The sequence below is a fragment of the Ciconia boyciana genome, chromosome 4, assembly GCF_034638445.1.
Source record: "Ciconia boyciana chromosome 4, ASM3463844v1, whole genome shotgun sequence".
NCBI classification, from domain to species: domain Eukaryota; kingdom Metazoa; phylum Chordata; class Aves; order Ciconiiformes; family Ciconiidae; genus Ciconia; species Ciconia boyciana.
This window is the reverse complement of record NC_132937.1, coordinates 16,093,771-16,113,775: the sequence shown is the minus strand read 5'-3', so window position 1 is coordinate 16,113,775 and position 20,005 is coordinate 16,093,771. Positions and strand designations below refer to the sequence as shown.

General features: G+C 42.1%; 1 protein-coding gene across 1 annotated transcript in view; it reads right to left on the bottom strand.

The window, feature by feature from the left end:
* Positions 1-20,005, bottom strand: part of LOXHD1 (lipoxygenase homology PLAT domains 1) — a 175,055-nt gene that overhangs the window by 54,685 nt on the left and 100,365 nt on the right. Inside the window, 8 exon segments of the mRNA XM_072859639.1 lie at positions 3,899-4,022; positions 5,487-5,696; positions 6,558-6,712; positions 9,268-9,430; positions 13,639-13,734; positions 13,736-13,756; positions 17,266-17,426; positions 17,429-17,446. Of these exon segments, the coding sequence (XP_072715740.1) occupies positions 3,899-4,022; positions 5,487-5,696; positions 6,558-6,712; positions 9,268-9,430; positions 13,639-13,734; positions 13,736-13,756; positions 17,266-17,426; positions 17,429-17,446 (948 nt within the window).

The following is a 20,005-nucleotide window of genomic DNA, read 5'->3' as shown; positions in this document are numbered from 1 at the left end:
AGGACCTTTCTCTGTGCTCCATCCTCACATCACCTCCTGCCCCTCAAAGGTATTCACCATCTTGAGCATGAGAGAGTCAGAACTGGGCTGCTCAAATTGTCACTCCCTTTCCCAGGCAAGTCCCAATACCACTTCTCCTAATCAACTAATTAACAGCTGGCTTTTTATCCAGCTCAGGAGGTGGCTGTCTGGCTCATGTAGTCCATCTTATCTGACATTCCTTCAAGACGCAGTTTCCTTAATGAGGCCATGTCACTGCAACAGAGATAGTGGTGATGACAAGCTCCAGGACTCAGAGAAGAAAGACCACCCTGACACAACGGGGATGATGGGAACTATCCTAGCTCTGCTGGAGAGGGGTTCTCATGGGAGATGCTGATGTTTTACCCATTATTTGTGAAACTACATGGAATGCCAACATGGCAGATGTTATCCATTGTCTCACCACAGAAGTAATATCAGAAGGAACATGGGAATCACTTATTTTTCATTTGAGCACAATATGGGATTACAAAAGAAGGGTTGCCCCAAGACACATGGGTTGCAGACCAGGTCAAGCAATGTGCAGCATTATGTCTGCTTCACAACTTAAAGGCGTGGGACATTCAGGCCAGGTATTGCATCACAACAAGTTACTGGGCATCAGCTGAGCTGCAGTAACCATTTGTGAGTTCCCCTGGACCATGTAGTGAAAGCTATCTTAAACTCCTAAGCCAAATTACATAATTTTACACTTGGCTTACCATGGGAGTTTAAGATAAGTTTAATTCTTTTGCACTTGCTGTGGGCTAAGAGCAGTCCAGATACAGATGGTAACTGTGACTCAGCTGATGCCCAGTTACTTGTTACAACACAGTGTCTTAATCTTACATCTAAAATCTTAATCTAAAGCTAAAAGACTCCATGTAGGATGACAACAAACTGTAGGTGCAATTTAGATGATAAGTTGTTGTCCTGGAACACAGAGGTGGTTAATCAAAAGGTATATAAATACAGAGAAAAAAGCCTGTGTGGTAATGAAGTTATAAGGAAATATCGATGGACTGGGGAAGTTTTCCACAAAGGTTAACTTCAGCTGATGGACACTGATCTTCCAGGCTTCCTTCACAGCCAGGACAGAAACAAAACCTGTGCAACTTTCCCACTTCCTATCGGTGGCAGCTGAGCAAGACCAGCCTCCCTGCATGAAAGCTGGCCTTTGCAGACACAGTCCGGCATATTTCACTTTTTAGAAGGTGCAATCCAGAAACAGATTTTTCTTTCATGGTCAGCTTTGCCTTGTCTCAGGAACCAGAGCCTAAAGATGAAACTCGACACTAGAGCCACCAACTGTTTCCATCAGTTATTTCAGCAGAAAACTCAGTCCAGAGTTCATGGACTCCCTGTCTTTCAGTGACAGCGCTTGCAGACTCTCCTCCTCTGCCCAGTTATAAGACAGATCACCTTCTAGAAAAGAACAAACTCACCTGAGCACTCTCAGTCGAAGCTTGTTTTCTGAGAGCCAAGAGACTTATCTGTGCTCTTGCTCAGCTCCCCGTATCCCGCTCCCCTCCCAACCCAACAGCTGCTTTGATGCAGCTACATGTTGTAAGGAAAAAACCTGAAGAGTTCTAACATAAATCACATTTAAATTTATATTAAACAAACATCCTCAGTGATGAGGCACTACTATCCTGATCATGAAAAGGGGAGAATCACAGAATCAACACAGGTTGGAAAAGACCTTTAAGATCATCGAGTCCAACCGTAAACCTAACACTACCAAGACCACCACTATACCATGTCCATAAGCACCTCATCCAAACATCTTTTAAATACCTCCAGGGATGGGGACTCCACCACTTCCCTGGGCAGCCTCTTCCAATGCTTGATAACCCTTTTGGCGAAGTAAAATTTCATAATATCCAACCTAAACCTCCCCTGGCACAACTGGAGGCCATTTCCTCTCATCCTATCTCTTCTTACCTGGGAGAAGAGACCGACCCCCACCCCTCTACAGCCTCCTTTCAGGGCGTTGTAGAGAGCGAGGAGGTCTCCCCTCAGCCTCCTTTTCTCCAGGCTAAACAACCCCAGGTCCCTCAGCCGCTCCGCATCAGCCTTGTGCTCCAGACCCTTCCCCAGCTCCGTTGCCCTTCTCTGGACACGCTCCAGCCCCTCCATGTCTCTCTTGGAGTGAGGGGCCCAACACTGAACACAGCATTCAAGGTGTGGCCTCACCAGTGCCCAGTACAGGGGACGATCACTGCCCTAGTCCTGCTGGCCACACTACTTCTGATACAAGCCAGGATGCCATTGGCCTTCTTGGCCACCTGGGCACACTGCTGGCTCATATTCAGGTGGCTGTCGACCAACACCCCCAGGTCCTTCTCTGCTGGGCAGCTTTCCAGCCACTCTTCCCCAAGCCTGTAGCGTTGCATGGGGTTGCTGTGGCCCAAGTGCAGGACCCAGCACTGAGCCTTGTTGAACCTCATACAATTGGCCCCAGCCCATCAATCCAGCCTGTCCAGGTCCCTCTGCAGAGCCTTCCTACCCTCCAGCAGATCAACACTCCCGCCCAACTTGGTGTCATCTGCAAAATGACTGAGGGTGCACTCGATCCCCTCGTCCAGATCATTGACAAAGATATTAAACAGGACTGGCCCCAACACGGAGCCCTGGGGAACACCGCTTGTGTCCGGCTGCCAACTGGGTTTAACTCCATTCTCCACAACTCTTTGGGCCCGGCCATCCAGCCAGTTCTTTACCCAGCGAAGAGTACACCTGTCCAAGCTGTGAGCAGCCAGTTTCTCCAGGAGAATGCTGTGGGAAACGGTGTCAAAGGCTTTATTAAAGTCTAGGTAGACAACATCCACAGCCTTCCCCTCATCCATTAGGTGGGTCACCGAGATGGCTTAGATGTGGCAAATAAGGTCTCAAGAAATTCAAAGCTGCCTTTGGTAATTCAGATCTAATATGCTACATGAAATATCATCTTGAGTAGGTCAAAGAGATATAGGAGGAAAAAAAAAGCTGATATCAGCAACAAGAGCTACTCTAAGGAATCATGTGGAAAAGAGCCCCTGATAGTCCAAGGGAGGCTTTTTTGGTGATAACATGTCTGACTTGCCTGCTGTCCCTCTCACTGCAAAGAGCTTTGGATCCTTTGAAGGACATTTCAGACAAAATTATACAAAACTTGTATAAATTCTTCCCTTAACTCTATCAGACCCTGCTGTTCAGAGGGTAGTGTCACTTCTCCCCACCTCTGAAGTGCTATCTGCAATGAAGTTGGTGGTGGAGGAGGAGGAGGAAGAGGGAGTATGATTCTTCAGGTCAGTGGGTTTCTTTCTGAAGAGGCCCTATGGATGTTGTTGACCAGCTCCTTTTCCACATTTGGTGGTGTGGAGGGAATAATCTAATTTCAGGCATCTAAGGGACATGATTTGTTATTACAGTTGCCCGAAGAGGCCCCCTGTGCATTTTACCTCACCATGACAGAAAACAGCGTACCCTTCAATAACCACCTACCTAATGATATTGTCACACTGCCCAAAGCACCACACTGTTTGGAGAACTTACATCTGCTGGCAATGGAGAAGTTAATTCTGACAAGCTACAGCATCACAGATTTCCACAGGAAATCTCACAGGAGAGAAAGAAGAAGGTTGGAAACACTAAAGTTGCTGTGAACTTCATGGCTTATTCACTGTTAGGGTCAGAGAGCTACAGGAAAAGCAACAAACACAGAAACACAAGCACTGATCCAGCCTTTCCCAAAGTGGTCAGAACACAAGGTGAAGAGAAGAAATTTGCTGTTCTGCCTCTCCTTGCTCTTCACCAGGACGAAGGCAGCCAGCCTCTTAAGCACTGAAAGCCAAGAACACATGCATGCGTTCAATCAAACACAGTGCTCACTCACTTGATCCTTCTTCTGCCGCCTTGACCAAGCTGGATTTTTTCATCTCCTTCAGGTTTGCATTGCTATCCTGACTCGACAGGCTGAGAGATGAGCCATCCAGGCTGTTTCGCTCGCCGTCATAGCTCTAGTTGGAAAGCATGTACAGGAGGGTAATGAGGTTGAGTGCTCAAGTCCTGTCAGCTGTTCCCATGTGCCTCCAAGAACAACATGAGAAGAAATCCCTGTAGTTCCCCAAGTAGTGTTTTGCTCAGTGTAGCTCAAATGATTGTGACTTTTAATTTACTGCAGGTCATTCATTTACTTCATTGGTAACCTTGACAGGCCATTTTGGATGTGTGTTATAATATAATGGACCTAACATAATGGAAATATAATGGACCAACATAATGGAAATATAATGGACCTAGCAGACTTTAATGGTGTGTTGTGACTTTTTCTCTGCTACCTGCGTGAGCAATAGCCACAGAAAATTCAGATGGATGGAACAGTGCCAGATTTGCTTATCAGGGCACACACTGTGGTGTCTGAGTAATGTACCTGGTACAGGTCAAAGAGCATTAAGAGGGAGAGTACTGCAAAGCTGAATGATACGAAACATCTATTGTATTTGAAGAGTTACAGCAGATGCATTCAGTGTCAGTGTCCAATAAGTGTGAAGCTCTTACCACAGAGTCACATAATTAAAAAAAAAAGTGATTAGCTTTTCCTCATTATGAATTAATATGAGCAACGGGGTAAGTGTGACCACAAGCATTCATAGCGTTGTCTGCTGCAATTTTATGAGGGAGCATATAGCAATACTCATCCATGGTGTAACTCTCCTTACATCCATTCTGTTGTATTCAGGATGAGTCTGGCCCAATTTCATTGATGATAATTTTAGCGGTAACTGTCAATTAAAATGTCACTGTATTTTGCAAAGTGTACTCCTTAAATACAATGGACTTATAATCAGCTGTTTTATTATGTCTCACTCTATAGAAGCAAGAGAGGCCTATTAATCTTGTTTGCTAATTTTAATTAGTGCGTGTACCTCGAATTCCGAGTAGCTATATTAGCCTGATAAAGCAATAGAGAATGTGCAAGTAGAAAGGGCATTTCACTAAAAAACATTTAGTGCTTTGAGTGGTAGCAAACAGACTAGACTTTTTATGTTTGGCAGTGGTGGAAGAAGGAGCTGAAAAGATAATCCCATCTAGTCTGGTGAGGATGAAGTCAAAGGACCCAATATTTTGGTTTGAGAACTTTGAATAGTGGGACCCATAACTAAACTACTTTGTGAGCACAGCAAGGAGAGCAGCAGGGAAATATACGTTGCTGTGCATCAGCCAGGTACTTTGACTCTCAGCTGACGAGTTTCACTTGGACTCCTTGAATTTTCTGTTGAAATTGCAAATTACAGTGTTAGTGATACTGGGCTGAGAGTGGCCATACTTTCAGCACTTGTCTGAAAATCACAAATTCATTTTGGACAAGTCAAAAAGCATAAGTCCCTAATTATCTGTCTTGGACTTCAACCAGATATTCAATCATTTTATATTTATTAGTAGCAGTGGGTTGGGATCACAGCTTTGAGCCGTAACCATACCTGTTCATAAAGCGTACGCTCTATCTTTTTGTCCTCTTTCTTTTTAGAGAGCCAGCGCTCACACAGGAAAACGAATGACTCCTCTGTGGTCTCATCCAGGATCTCTACTTTTTCCAGGAACCAGTCAGGACTGAACATGCTATTGTCATGACGAATTCTGATCTTGTACAAAATGCCAAGGTCTACAGCCTGTATAGTAAACGTATCCTCCTGCAGAGTGTTCAATAGCAGTTGCTTCTGTTACGAGCTCGCAACAGATCATCTACTGGACAAAAGCAAATGGAGACTACACAGCACAATATGTGTTTAAATTCCATCTTACATGAGAGTGTTTGGTTAAAAGCTTTGCAGCAGTCTATAGAGGCATCTGTGTACACTAAAACTGTTCTGCAGGGAAGTGTTTTGAAGCCTGCTTCTGCTATGAGGGGAGCTGCACAAAAAGTCACTTTTACAACCAATTACAATATTGAATTCCTGGAATTTTACATCCTGGTTTTTGAGTCTAAGTAAGACCTCCCTTTCTAATCCAGTTAGATTGGTATGGACAATCCAGATAAGACAATCTTTGCCATCATTATATCTGAGTATCTCCATATGAGGCTGTGAATATGACTCATGGACTGACCACAGAATACCACTTTTGGAGTTATTTTGTCAAACAAACACAGCCGCAGTTTAGTTCCCATCAGTGTATTGTGCTCTGTGGTGAATTACAATATATACTATGTACGTGCAAATCAGTTGCACAGAGGCTATGGGAATGAGAGACCTCAGGTTTTGTGTGCTCTCAAATCTGCAGCTAACATTTCAAGCCAGTTTGTATGGACCAAGCTCATAATTTGTCTATCAGTGACTTCACAGAAACATTTACCCATTTGCTGCAGTGTCTGTCAGTTGTAATACCCAGCTGACAATCCATACAAAGCATTTTAAGAGGTAATGAACATGGTAAATGGAATCAATTCAATCAATTCATCCCTCATAGGAAAACTCATTCTACAAAGACAGTCATGGTCTTGTTAGGTTAAAAACTGTGAAATGGCAAGTGTTATTAACCCATTGCATTTGTACCTGTCCTCTTTCAAACTTGTTGAAGTTCATTTCAGATTTGCTGAGTTTTCTCTCTCCTGTGTCCCCCAGATCTCCGTAGATATTTAGGAAAACATTAGCATCTGTCCCAGCACCATAGATATCTCCAGTGAACATGCTAATCTTGTATGTGTGAACTGCAGAAAGAAACAGAGACGTGATTTCTGGCCAGGTGAATTATCAAGGTGTATCTTAGATACTGAATTTACCTAAGAAAATGGTCCCAAAACTTTCTGCTCATCACTCAGTTCTTGGAGGTTTAAAATCCTGTATGATTTGTCCTTCCAGGCTTCTGATAATGATCCAGAGGTTGGGGAATCACTGGGCTGAAATTTGCTGACTTTCCTTTCCCCCATCTAATCAATGCCTGTGTATTGCTTTGATCACATACAAATGCAAAGAATCATTATCATTATTACTGGATGTGAAGTCGATAGAGGTGAGGCAACTCAGCACCTTTTCATACCGAAGCTCAAGGGACCCACATCTGAGAAAAAGTGGTTCAGTGTTGTGAATTCTTAATACTCCATCTCCCACAAACAAACTCCGGGGATTCAGATGTGCAATTACTACCAGAGTTAATGGCATGTGTCTCTATAAATTCCCCAAACAGAAAGAGAACAGGTTTCTGGGTCCTTTTGCTGAGACAGTATTTAATTAAGGAAGTGTTGGAGATGTACTGTTTAAGTACCCTTTCTCTTAGCTTGCTCAATGATGATCCAATAAAACCTCATCAAATCTTTAGTAATGTGCTTTACTAAACCTGTTAAATACTCTTATTTTTATTTTGCTACTCTTTTCCCAATTACACAGGGAAAACAAACAGTTACGGAAAGCATCCTCGCCAGGAAAACAATTAGGAACTGTACAAGTCTCTGATTACCCTCGTGGCATACAAGCCCTGGAGAATGCCTCCCTGCAAATCCCAGGGCAATACAAATGAGGAAGAGGCACAAAGTCTTAGTTAGGATTCTTCTTTGTACATTAACAGCATCGAAGAAAATATTTATATTGTCTTTTTCTTCTGTACCTAGCTTTCCCAGTAAAACAGGGCCTATTCTGCTTCATACTCCATGAAAAATTTCCATCAATTTCTCTAAGAAATGGATCATGACCATTCATCAGGCTAGGTGCAATGCCAGGTTTTCTGGCTTGCCTCTTCACATTATGTCCTACAGAATTACAGCTTCACATTTGCGAGACAACTGCTACATTAGTAATGAAGTAAGCAATGCATATAGTCTAATTAGTCAATTCATCCCTCTTTGGTTTTTGCTTGCCAGTTCTGGAAACCTTCAGGACTGAAATGCAGTCTACTATATAAAAGACGATCCTCAGAATACCACAAGCTGATTTTCCATTGCTGTCATTTACACTGCATCAGTGCCCGAGATGTATGAGGACTCATAGAGATGCAGAAGATATAATTCCTGTTCCAGATATTTTATATCTAAAGCAGAAGTTCCCAAACTTAGCCCTAGCTCCCAGCCAAAAGAAATCTTCAGCCATCCAAAAATCCTATTCCATAGATTGTAAAACTTGTTTTAAGGCTTTGCCTTTAGAAGGAAAAAATGAGTCACCTAGGTTAGTTAAGACATGGTAACTAATGCAAGGTAAAGCAACAGAAGTTAGTAAGTTAAAGAAAATGCCATGCAGGCATCTAGCAGTCATGCCACTTACTAATTGATATTAAAATTGTCTTTGCCTCCGCAGGAAAAAAATCTCCCATGAGCTATCATGTAGTTCCTAACGGGGGAAAAAGTACACCCGTCTCTTCTAAAGTCACAGTGCAAAGGCTCCAGCCTTCCTTACAGCAAGACGCCTCTTCCCTTGGCAATGGAAAACACTTACAATCCATATAAATTCCACCCTGACAATGGTGTACTGTAAATGCAAATCACTCTGAGAGAAAAGAAACAGGGAGAGGAATTATTTTCTCTGTTGAATCATCTTGTTGCCAGATGCAAGAACCAAGAATGAAGATGGCAGCTGAATTCAGTTTGCTCTGCTCACGGTGTGGGAAGGTTCACAACTTCTCTCAAGGGCAGAAGGAGCTTGGGGTGGGAAAAGGAGGTCCTAGAGGAAAAAGAGTTAGGAACAGCTGGGCATACAGAGAAGCAACAAGTTTAGGACGAAACTTCAGTTCTTGTTCAGTTGCTTCAGCTATCAGGAGGACCAAACAGTGAATGTGAATGCTTTATTCTCCTTCCCAGAGGTAAATTAATGAAGTGAGGGTGGCTTCCTGGAGCCAAATTTTTAGAGGGGGTCCATATGTACCTGAAGAGTAGCAGGAAAAACAACTTTGGGATGAAAGAGGAGCATAAATCAGACTGGTAGGGTAGGAAAGGAAGGGGCAGAGTGCACAGGACAGGTGAAGCTGGGCAAACAAGTTAAGATGTTTGCAGAGCCTGGAAGACAAGGACAACATGGAGAAAATTTGTTAGGCATCAGAGGAGACATGCAAACTATGTCTGTGTGAAAGGGTGTCTGTGACAGGTTTATAAATGCCCTACAGGAAAATAATGGTATTATTGTACAGAAGTGCTCCAGGTATAACAGAGGTCAGAGAACAGGAAGGGAAAGCAACGTGAACAGCTGTACCAGCGTTGCATTTGCTTGAACCACACATCCAAATGTTTTGTTCCAAAAAATCAGATGAACAGGTTCTTACCTACTCCTAGGGTTATATTACCTTCTAATGGGTCTTCAACTTCTTCCTCTATCTGCTTGAGTGTCCCGTCCTTCATGAGTTTTTCAGTAAAAATATCAGATGGTACCAGTTCTCTGACAATCTCACCGTCGTCTTCAGACTTTGCAAGCCATCTTTCACATGGAAATGTGACAGTTTCCAAGCCCTGAAGTAAACATGACAGAGATAATCTCTTCAAAACAAAATGAACACGTTAGCATTTCCCCTTTGAAAATACTCTGACATGCAAGCAAGGATTTTCAACTCATGTATGTATGCATGTGTATGTAGATGCAGACCTAAAATAGTATATAGAAATATATTTCCTCCAGAAAGAGGACATCTGAGGGCTCTCAGAAGAAGCACTGAACATATAGCAGAGAACAGTATTCCCAATGGCTGTGTGAGACTGGTTGTATGATCCAGTAGATCTCTGCTCTTCCCAGTTTTTGATCTTGCAAATTCCTAATCAGGACTGCACCATTCCTGCTGAAGCCGTGTTTTACTGAGACTCTGCAATCCGTCTTCGAGACTCTGCAATCCATCTTTGATCCTTATTCAGGCAGCATTCCCTTTGAAGTCAGTAGGGGTTTTTTTCTGAGTCAATACTTCAAGATTTTGCCCTATAATCCTGTGACTCAAGCTGGTTTCCAGGCAATTCCCATACGTGCATTAAGAGGAGAAAAATAGTGATTTAATTTTTGATCTTTTGTTTTGACTTCACTTTGGTGAAACAAGTATGATTTCTATCATCAAACAAACAAAAACAATAGAACATGTGTTTTCCACTTGGTAAACAAAATCAATCCCAGACCACTCATTAAGAACAGACTCCTGTAAGGCCTCCAAGATGGTAAGAGGCAGGCAGCTTTCTGTGTGCTGGGCACTCCAGGCTATGTCTCCATAAAGAAAGGGGCATGAGCCATCATGCAACTTGCAGAGCCCACAAGTCTGAACAGAAAAAAAAAGTTACTTTTAATCTCACAGTAACTAAACAAAGGAAGAAAAAATGGCCCTTTCCTAACTGACAACTTCAGCATTTCTCTCCTAAGTAGCACAGGGGCTTTCTGCTGTTTTCAGTACTCTGTGTGCCACCACTTTAATGTATAACATATATATGAATACTGTCCATCTTAATTACTCTCATGTAATTATTTATCAAAGCAACACAGGGTCCCTTCTTTGCTCTTTTTACTATTTAAAAGCTAAAAAATCAATATATCATAAAAGAAGGGAATAGCTCTCACAGTAGCAATACTGAATATTGTTATCACTGTGTACCACTGCACTGTACTGCCTTGAGCTGCCAGATCCTGCCCTCCCTGACACGGTCACTGGAGAGGAATAGGTTGTGCACCTAAGATCAGAGACCCACTCCAGTCACTGCTAACGTGGTATGAACAGGTCATCGAACCACTGCACACAGATCCCAGACAAGTTGATCTGCAGGAGCTGAACCCCTCCAAGGGGCTTGTGCGATAGAGTGACTTCAGTCTGCAGCAGAACCATCATTTGAACCCACACAGCCCAAACCTTCTGCTGTCAATAAAACATCATTTCTCCTCCTCTCTGCCGCTCCCTGGAGCGTTGCTGTTTAACCCCAGGCTTTCAATGTTTAACTCCATAAGGCGGTTTGGAGCATACTTGTACAAAATGGTGTCAAACAAAACTGGCAGCACTCTAGATTATTTCAAATACTTTACTTTCTAGTGTTATTTGTGCTGTATAAGCAAAATACAGCACCTAATGACTGCCCACACCACTGCTTCTGCCTCCTCATTTCTGCACTGGCTGTCTGGCCACATAACCTGTATTATCTCACTGTATGCTGAGCCAATGAACAGTGCTTATCTCCCCACCTACAGTCTGGGAAGAGAGGGCTTTCCAGAATGATGCTTCAGTGCTGAAACTCTCTCCTCCCAGTAGAGATCCCACTTCAGTTATGTCTCCAGCTCCTAAACATTCGTAATGTTGGCTGTACATGTCATTGATATGAACACTGTTTATTTGGTAATAGGATATCTAGGGATTTGAGTGCCTGCACAGTGGGACATAATGTGCAGTTACTGCAAAAGTTAATTGTATCATTATTGTTAATCACCATGTCATTGCCACAGTTTTTATTGGAGTTTCCTTGTTAGTGATTGCATTAATATTAAAGTGACGTAAAGTGCACTGTTTTATGTCACCCGCGGTAAAATCCTCTTGCAGCTCCGAACAGAATTTGTTTCATTAGAGTCTGAGTCTGGCCCTAAGCTAGAAGCAGGGTATGATAGTGTGCTAAAAGTCAGTGCTTTGCCCTTCTCCAAGTTGTAACAAATGAAATACAATTATCAGATATAATTGACATGCCAAGACAGAGCTTTATTGGCACGCAACAATCCTAGTTTCCTACCCAAGTGCTTTCAATTTAATCTGAAAAGTTACTGACCTCATTTTTCTTTTGCAGCATTACAGATACATCTAGACACATCTTAGCAGTCTAATCAGGTAGCACAGCTTTTAGAAGTGTTGGCAGCATATTGCTATCCTGTGGCAGGTCATAATATCCTGCAGCCGATCAGCAGCATCATGCAGTGCTCTGCTTTCTTCTTTTTTTCCCATGCCATAATCAAAAGATCAGCAGAATTGTAAATCTCTCAATTTTTAAGTTGTTCATGGTTTTCCTCCCTTCCTCCACCTTCCCAGGTTTCTCACCGTCTGTCCTTCAAAGCTGCTGTAATGACTGCAGAGCTGCACAGCTCTGAAACCCTTTCTGGGCTAATGGAAGAGCACCCAACATGGAGCTCTCGGGAGCTTCCCAAAGTGCTCAGTTAATGGTAGGTGTAGAAAGAGGCAGCCCAGGAATCTCTTTTCCCTTGGTTTCCATACCTTTGCACATCCCCCTCTTCATCTTCCCTAGCCTATGATCAATAACAATATCTCCAAAAACAATGTCATCTTGTTTATTAACCTAATGAAACTGTACAAGGCAAGGGTTAATCAATACACAGATAGAGGGTCTGATAATAACAGACTGGCAAAAAGGTGATAATGAGAAACAATCAAAGAGCATTGGCTTGTGAAGAATCTTGTACAGGAGCATACAGGCTTGAGCATGATGAGGAAGGTTCAAGGCAGACCTTTGAGTTGATCGTGAGGCAAAGAGTAAAACATATCCTGGAAATTTTGAAGGAGGAAGCAAGATGAGAAGTAGGTTCACCATGACTGAGCAAGCTGTGTTTACACCAACACTTGATATTAGAAGTCACTTCAGGAGGGGGCAGACCTGAGCATTGAGGTAGAGATGAAAGCTGACATCCCTTCAGAATAAGGGGAGAAAGGACAAGACAGAGGAGAGAGCCGAGGTGTTCCCAAACACAGCTACTGCTCCAATTCTGAACTGGTCCTGAAGAGGTGATTTTCTTCTGCACTATCCCTGCAGCCAGATTCATTCCTGTTCCTACAGCCAGCATCTGAAAGCAGGGCCGAGGAACAGTTTCTTATGTGGACAAGATGAAGATGATCAGTCTGGCTGCACTGCCTTAATCCTGTTGACATGAGCAACCAAAAGTCCTAGGACCTAACTCGATGTTTTTGATATGAGTGATTCAGAGACTTGCACTGACAGGCATTTTGCTTGTTTTAAGTGTACTGGCTCCCTGCATTTATTCTTCCAGAATTAAGGGACTGATGAAATTATTTCTTGTCCATGTTTAGCAACAATACTTTTTATTTTAAAACGGTACACCTACTTCCCACTTCTTTCCCTGTGATTGTTCAAAACAAAACTACACATGAAAATATGAAGCTTTAGCCTCTCATGTCACCCAAAACCATGATTATCTAAGTTAGCCTTGGGCACTCTGGGATGTCCAGTGACTGTGGTGCAGTGCAGCACAGGGACATCTGCTCAGCCCTGTAATTCTTTAGCTGTATTTGCACAGCAATGGGTACAAACTCAGGAATCTCTCCTCTCAGTCCAGCAAGCAAGTCATGATAACGTTGCCTCCAAACCCAGCAGGCAGATCGCTCCTTCACACAAAAGATAAAGAGTAGCGAAGACCTCCAAAAGGTTGAGGAGCAACATCACTGCTTTGCTCCCATCCACTGTCAGGAGGAAATAACTCTATTCTAGTCAAAAGGTACGAGAACAGCATTTTTTAAAAAGCAATGATTGCAGAGTCTTATAATCAACATTTGAAGAATGAAACATGGTAATACATGTTTGTTGTCCCCAGATCCTCAAGCTCTAGCAAGTTCATTAGTGTGCATTGTTCTTTAGGGAGTCATTTTTCACTGTTAATCACGCTTTGTATACAGAAGATGCGCTTTGGGAAATGGAAGTGGCTGCTAATGGAAATCTATTGTAGAGTGCTGGGACTCACAGCCTACCTTTCCATTTGGCAACAGTCTCCGAATCGCCACGCGGTCCAAATGCCATCCGGAGTTCAGTCCTCCACCCTTGTGTCCTATGCGAATCTTTTCACTGGATGTCACCAACATCCTCCAGCTACAGAAAAAAAAGAAAAGAAAAAAAAAAGAGAAAGATTATGGCATGAACAACAGGTGACTTTTAAGACACTACTTCTTTAGCTTATTTCCTATTTTTCCAGTCTGTATGAAGACCCAGGGGAGCAAATATTAGCATTGATACCAATTATGCCCTAACTTGCATTTTAGCTAATGTGTTTCCCTGAACTTCTGTTCCAAAAATGGGAGAATCTTGCTCTACACAAATTACCCACTGTATGAGATCGGTTTAGTTGCACAGCAGCAATCCTGCATCTCAGGCTTCTCTGTATGAGTGGGAATGAAGGTAATTTTTTAGAAATTGCAATGCTGCTGCATCTTAAATTGTTCTTTTTATATCCCTTTCCTTTTTAAACACTTATGTGCACTCTTATAACACTGGAAGAATATATTTGAGGTCAAAATACAATATTAACAGACTGGCTTTTTATATTATCTCTCTCCTGTTCTGCCACAGAATCCCAATGCCATTCTGAGCAAGTCAACAAGATCACTGTCTTATGAAGTGGCTACTGATTTTTATGCCTCACCTTATTACTTGAGTAATTTGTTACTAGTTCATTACTTTTAAGTCACCTCCCTTCCAAAGGCTTGAACAGGAAAAATATTTGCTCCCAAGTAATAGCTTTTGGTTGCTTCAGTGCAAGCTTTTGTATAGTTGGCCTTTAAAAAAACAAGGCTGGCTGCAAACCTCCTTTGCACGTAGGAGAAGCACACTGAGCTGTCTTTCTGTCCATAGGAACTTGGAGTCTTTTTTTCTTGGAAACATGAGGAAACTGAACATCTCAATTTCTACCACTGGAGACTACTCCCTTCTTCTCTTCCCAGCTGACAGAATTGCCCCATACTGAAGAAAAGACATCAGTAATTTTAGGAGACTCCTCTACTCAATAAGACTGACTGCACTACTCAAGGAGTTCACACTCCAAACAAACTGTATTTGACTTCACCAGCCCTGCCCTGACTTTAGACAGCATAAGCATCAATTGCAAAATAATTAAATGATCCAAATTCATTTCTAAAACTCATGCATGCACACAAGTATACACCAGAGGAAAATTATTTTATTCCTCCTTTGTCCTGTCCAAATATTCAACTTTCAATGAGGCTTTTAATCAATACATAGCAATAAAGTGATGCTTGACCAGTAAAGATTCATGTTAAAGAAGAAGTGGTCTTTACTCTGCTGCATGCATGTCCAACAAATCATCACTTGGGAGCATAGCTGAGACCAGCCTCTAATCCTTTTTGCCACTTTTGCAAAATACAAAATGATAGGGGCAGTTAAAAACACCAGAACAAATGGGCAATTCTCAGTTTGTGTTTCCTGAGATCCCCAAATTGTTTTTAAGGTCTGTTGAACTCCAGATTATGGCTCTACACTAGTAGGTGAAAGAAGAATGTATTTTGCTTCATCCCCATCTCCTGCAGCAAGAGGAACTGGTGAAGAGAGAATGAAGTTTGGGGACAGGTTAATATGATGTTATAAATCTGGAGAACAAACTGCATTTTCACTCACTTCATCTAAGGAAAGTACTGATGTTTCAGATTCTACCAAACCTAAAATAAATCTCATGGAATAAAGAAATAACAATAACACTCAGTTTAAGATTTATACCTATGGATTAATGCAACCTCTATTATGAAAAACTGTGTGGAAACTCCACCGAAATAAGTCTTATTCTTTGTTTTTAAGGAATCACACTGGGGATTTATTTTATGATTCATGCCATATAACAACAATGTGGGCTGGAAGCATTTTAACTTGTTAAAGAGTTTGGTTTAAGATTTGCCTTCAATTATTTTACAAAAACAAACCAAACTCAAAACACAGAGGTTGTGTGGTCCTCTACAAAGTCAGTGTTGGTGTTGCATCCAGGGAAGGAAGGTGAGGACATGAAGCAGTACCAAAAGGATAGGCCAGAGCAGGACTGCCTATATTTTTGCCTCTCACAAATTCTAAGCAATAACAATATATTATGAATAGAAATTGCTGAATACTGTAGATGTAAATGAGCTCACTCATTTACGTGAACTAGTTAAGTATTTGCATACAGTTGTGTAAACAGTTCAGGAAATATTTGATAAGATCTTTCAAAAAGTCAGCCTCAGGTATTCAAAAATCACGGTGTCTGCAGCAAAGTAACAATCTCTCTGTCTGAGGATACAGAGAAACAGCATGATGCAGAGGTTGCCATAGAGTTAGAAAAAATTGAACAGACCATCCACCCTAAATGAAGTTCTATGTAAGTAGTGAGCACCGTGGACCAGATCCTTGAACATAATCTGCTGAAACAGGAACATGAAAGGATGCATAGGGACCTTAAACACCTGTTGTGGTTTAGCCCCAGTTGGCAACCAAGTACCACACAGCCACTCACTCACCCTCCCCCCCCCGGTGGGATGGGGGAGAGAATCGGAAGAGCAAAAGTAAGAAAACTCGTGGGTTGAGATAAAGACAGTTTAATAATTGGAACAAAATAATAACAACAACAACAACAACAACAACAACTTGTAATGAGAAGGAAAACAACAAGGGAGTGAGAGCGGAACAAAAACCAAGGAAAAAAAAACAAGTGATACAACTGCTCACCACCCGCCAACCAACACCCAGCCAGTCCCTGAGCAGCGACCGCTACCCCCCGGCCAACTCCCCCAGTTTATATACTGAGCATGACGTCATATGGTATGGAATAGCCCTTTGGCCAGTTTGGATCAACTATCCTGGCTGTGCCCCCTCCCAGCTTCTTGTGCACCTGGCAGAGCAGGGGAAGCTGAAAAGTCCTTGACCAGTGTAAACACCACTTAGCAACAGTCAAAACATCAGCGTGTTATCAATATTATTCTCATACTAAAATCCAAAACACAGCACTATACCAGCTACTAGGAAGAAAATTAACTCTATCCCAGCCAAAACCAGGACACAAGGCAGCTAGTTTCAGCGATACCGCAAGCATTTGTTTCCTGATACCTTTCAAAGTATTGCAAAGTGCAAGATAAAGCAAATATGCAAGCAAATAAGAGTGATAAAGAGAGGTACACATATTAGATCCAGCATGCATGGAGACTGATACCCTCTCTTTACCAAATATGGTCTAGGAAATGGAAGACGTAAAGACTTTCCAAAGTGGCCCTCAACTTTACCTGGAATACCAAGCCTCCATATCCATGTATTGGTACATCTCAGCTCCATGATAAAATTGCACCAACCTTTACAAGGCTTAACATGGCATTAGACTACAGGGACAGTGCATGTTGATACCTTTGAGTTGCTACTAACTGGAGGTCAGTCAGTGAAAGTCAGTCAGTGAAAAGATTTGATCCAGTACACAGTAAGACTGTTGCAGAACAGAGTTTTGAACCCACAGTCTTTGAGTAAAAGAGCTGAATATCTTTCCCTAAAAGAGGAAAAGTTCCCTCTTCACTCCATTTTCTCTTCTTAATACCCTTAGGGCAACCTAAGATGAGAGTGAGCATCTTTGATCTTACCTCCACAATGAACTGATTCACCGAGTTCCTTTCAAAATACATCCTTTGCTCTCTCTTGTTGAGGCACAGGGATTTCTGCTGAGTGCAGATCCCATCACTACCATAGAGAACAATGAAGACATCTGCATCCGTGCCAGCTCCAAAGATGTTGCTGGTGTTCTCATGATCTCGTAAGGAACAACTGATTTAGGAAATGGCAGAATATTAAAACAAACCAACAAAAGTTAGCAAGCAGTATACCAATGCTCCTAAGAACATTTTAATGAAACAAAATCTGGATTAGAAAACTCAACAGTTAAAGAGGAATAGGGTAGGAATAACACACTTGTGGTAATTTAGTTATCAAGCTGATCAGTACTATGAGAATCCAGAGGAATTTCCTTTAACCCTATAAGGCCAATTGACCTTGATGCATGTTCATTTACTGAGATTTTGGGGTTAATCACATGATCAGAAAGCACTCAGTATATTTATATCTGCATCTAAAGTTACTGAAACAAGATTTACTTCAACAGCTCGAGTCTTAAAGCAAAACATGAATTCACAAGTTTTTGAGCAACTAGGCAGATGGATGATGTTAAGCCAACTGGAGGCAGTATATAAATATACAAGATAGCCTTATTGATAAAAAATCTCCTATTATTTTCATTACTAAACAAGTGACAAAAATCAATCATAAGGAAAAGAAAGAAAACCCTCTGCTGTCCACTCTGATCTAGTGTTCTCTTAGTACCACCTTCTCCTTAACACCAAGGCAAACAGGTTAAATTACTACCAGATCAATGGTGAATGCAGAACAGTAAGGATCAAGCCCCTAAATACTTCCTTATTCTGTTCCCTTGGTTTCTCCAGAATGCCCCATGACCCCAAAATCTGATTCCTCCTTTTGTCCTTTTCTATCTTCACAGCTTCTCAGTCTTGCATCCTGCTGGACCATGACTCAGACTTGCTCAGGAATAAGACTGACCCCAGAGTAAGACTGGGGCTCTGTTCCAGCTCTGCTACAGATTTGCTGAATATCCTTAGTCAAGTCACTTCCCACCTCGGTTTCCAAGTTGAGATGGTGTTTAGCTCACAGAGTAAGAGACCTATGTTCAGATGTCTGCACATCAAATAGGTGTGTACGTCTCCAGATGTAATCACTAAAGTCAGTGGAGTTTGGAGAAAGAGTCAGACAAGCAAATGCAGGTATCTTCCTCAGGGTCAGCTGAATCATTCTCCAAATCCACCATCTGTGAATGACCAAACACCTATTGATGACAGTGGGAAATCAGACACTCCACTGTCATGAGGACATGTAAATTCAGGTGTGCCATCTGGCAAACTGAATCCCGTCCCTATCTCTTTTAAATCCTTTCTGAAATCTATAGATGAAAAATGCTAGGTAAGACTTGGGCACCACTGATTAGCTGCAGGGACTTCTCCTGCTGCAGGCAGACGCAATCCCTGTAGTCCACATCGCTACCCTTAAGCACAGCCTTTGACACCCAGTGCTATCACCAGGATCCGCTCCTGGCCATCCCTCTCCCATACACCACCTACCCAGTTTCCACCGTTTCCCATCCCTCACTACAATCTTCTCAGCTGCTTGTCATCTGCACCCTCCTACACTGCATCGACTTCAGTCGTGTCTGCTATTTACACTACAGTACTTTGTGCTATATTTCAGATTCAGCATCTCTGTTAGGGTAGAGAGGTTTCTGGCACCATATCTGTTACTGTTGGAGTAACTCTGATTATGCATATTGGAGACTAATCATTCATTAAAAACCAAGGCTCTCTAAATACGGCTCTCAGGAGAACAGAGATGAAGAAGTTTTCTTCTACAGAGAGTCAGCCTGAAGGTACTTAATATTCTTTCTGCCCAACTCAATGAAATCTGCTCTGCTGTGCTGCAGGTAAACTGGAATAGTTTCTCCAATATGTAAGAGGGGGGGAAAAAATCCTGGAGACCAAAAATCACATGCTACGCATTATGAATTAAAAATTATCTTCTCTGCTGAAGTCTGTGGCGCTTGTTCTTGTTGCTTGAATATTAACGTCAGCTTAGAACTGAATCAGCAAAGCGGGACCATAACAAGGTCTCTAGCAGCACAACTTTCAGCTGTCAGGCTCCCATTTCATTTACATGGCACTTTTAAAGTTGTATCCCCACATGCATGATTTTAATTGGACTGCCGATGACATGTTTTCATCGTTTGTTCGGCGTGAAACAATTCTGGCACGAGTCATCATAAAACAAATCAAACCATTTTAGTTACCTCTGGCAAACTGAAACCCCCAGGATAACAGGAAACCAGAATGCAGTAAATAGCACAGTGGGAATAGTTTAAATGATGAAACAGCCTAAGCTGACACTGTCTCTGGTGCAACCTTTTTGCTGGAGGCCTGACTATTTTCAAAGGCTGAATGTGGATGGCTGACAAAAATCAGGTTTACACAACCTATGTACTCAAAGGCATGGTATGCCAGAAACTCTTACATCATTGTAATATATGGGGACATTAATAAATTATATAGTCAACATCTGCATCAAAATATATATCGACTGGGATAAAATGGAAAAACCTGATGAGGAGCACATACAAGGTCTCTGGGTTATATTCACTCCTATGAACATATTCACTATATCTATCTACAAATTTATTTTTTCAAACATGAAGACTGTTATTTCTTCCAGTTGACTGACAGAAGTGAGGAAGGGAGCAAAGAGTATCCATTCCACTGCTCCAGACAGTTT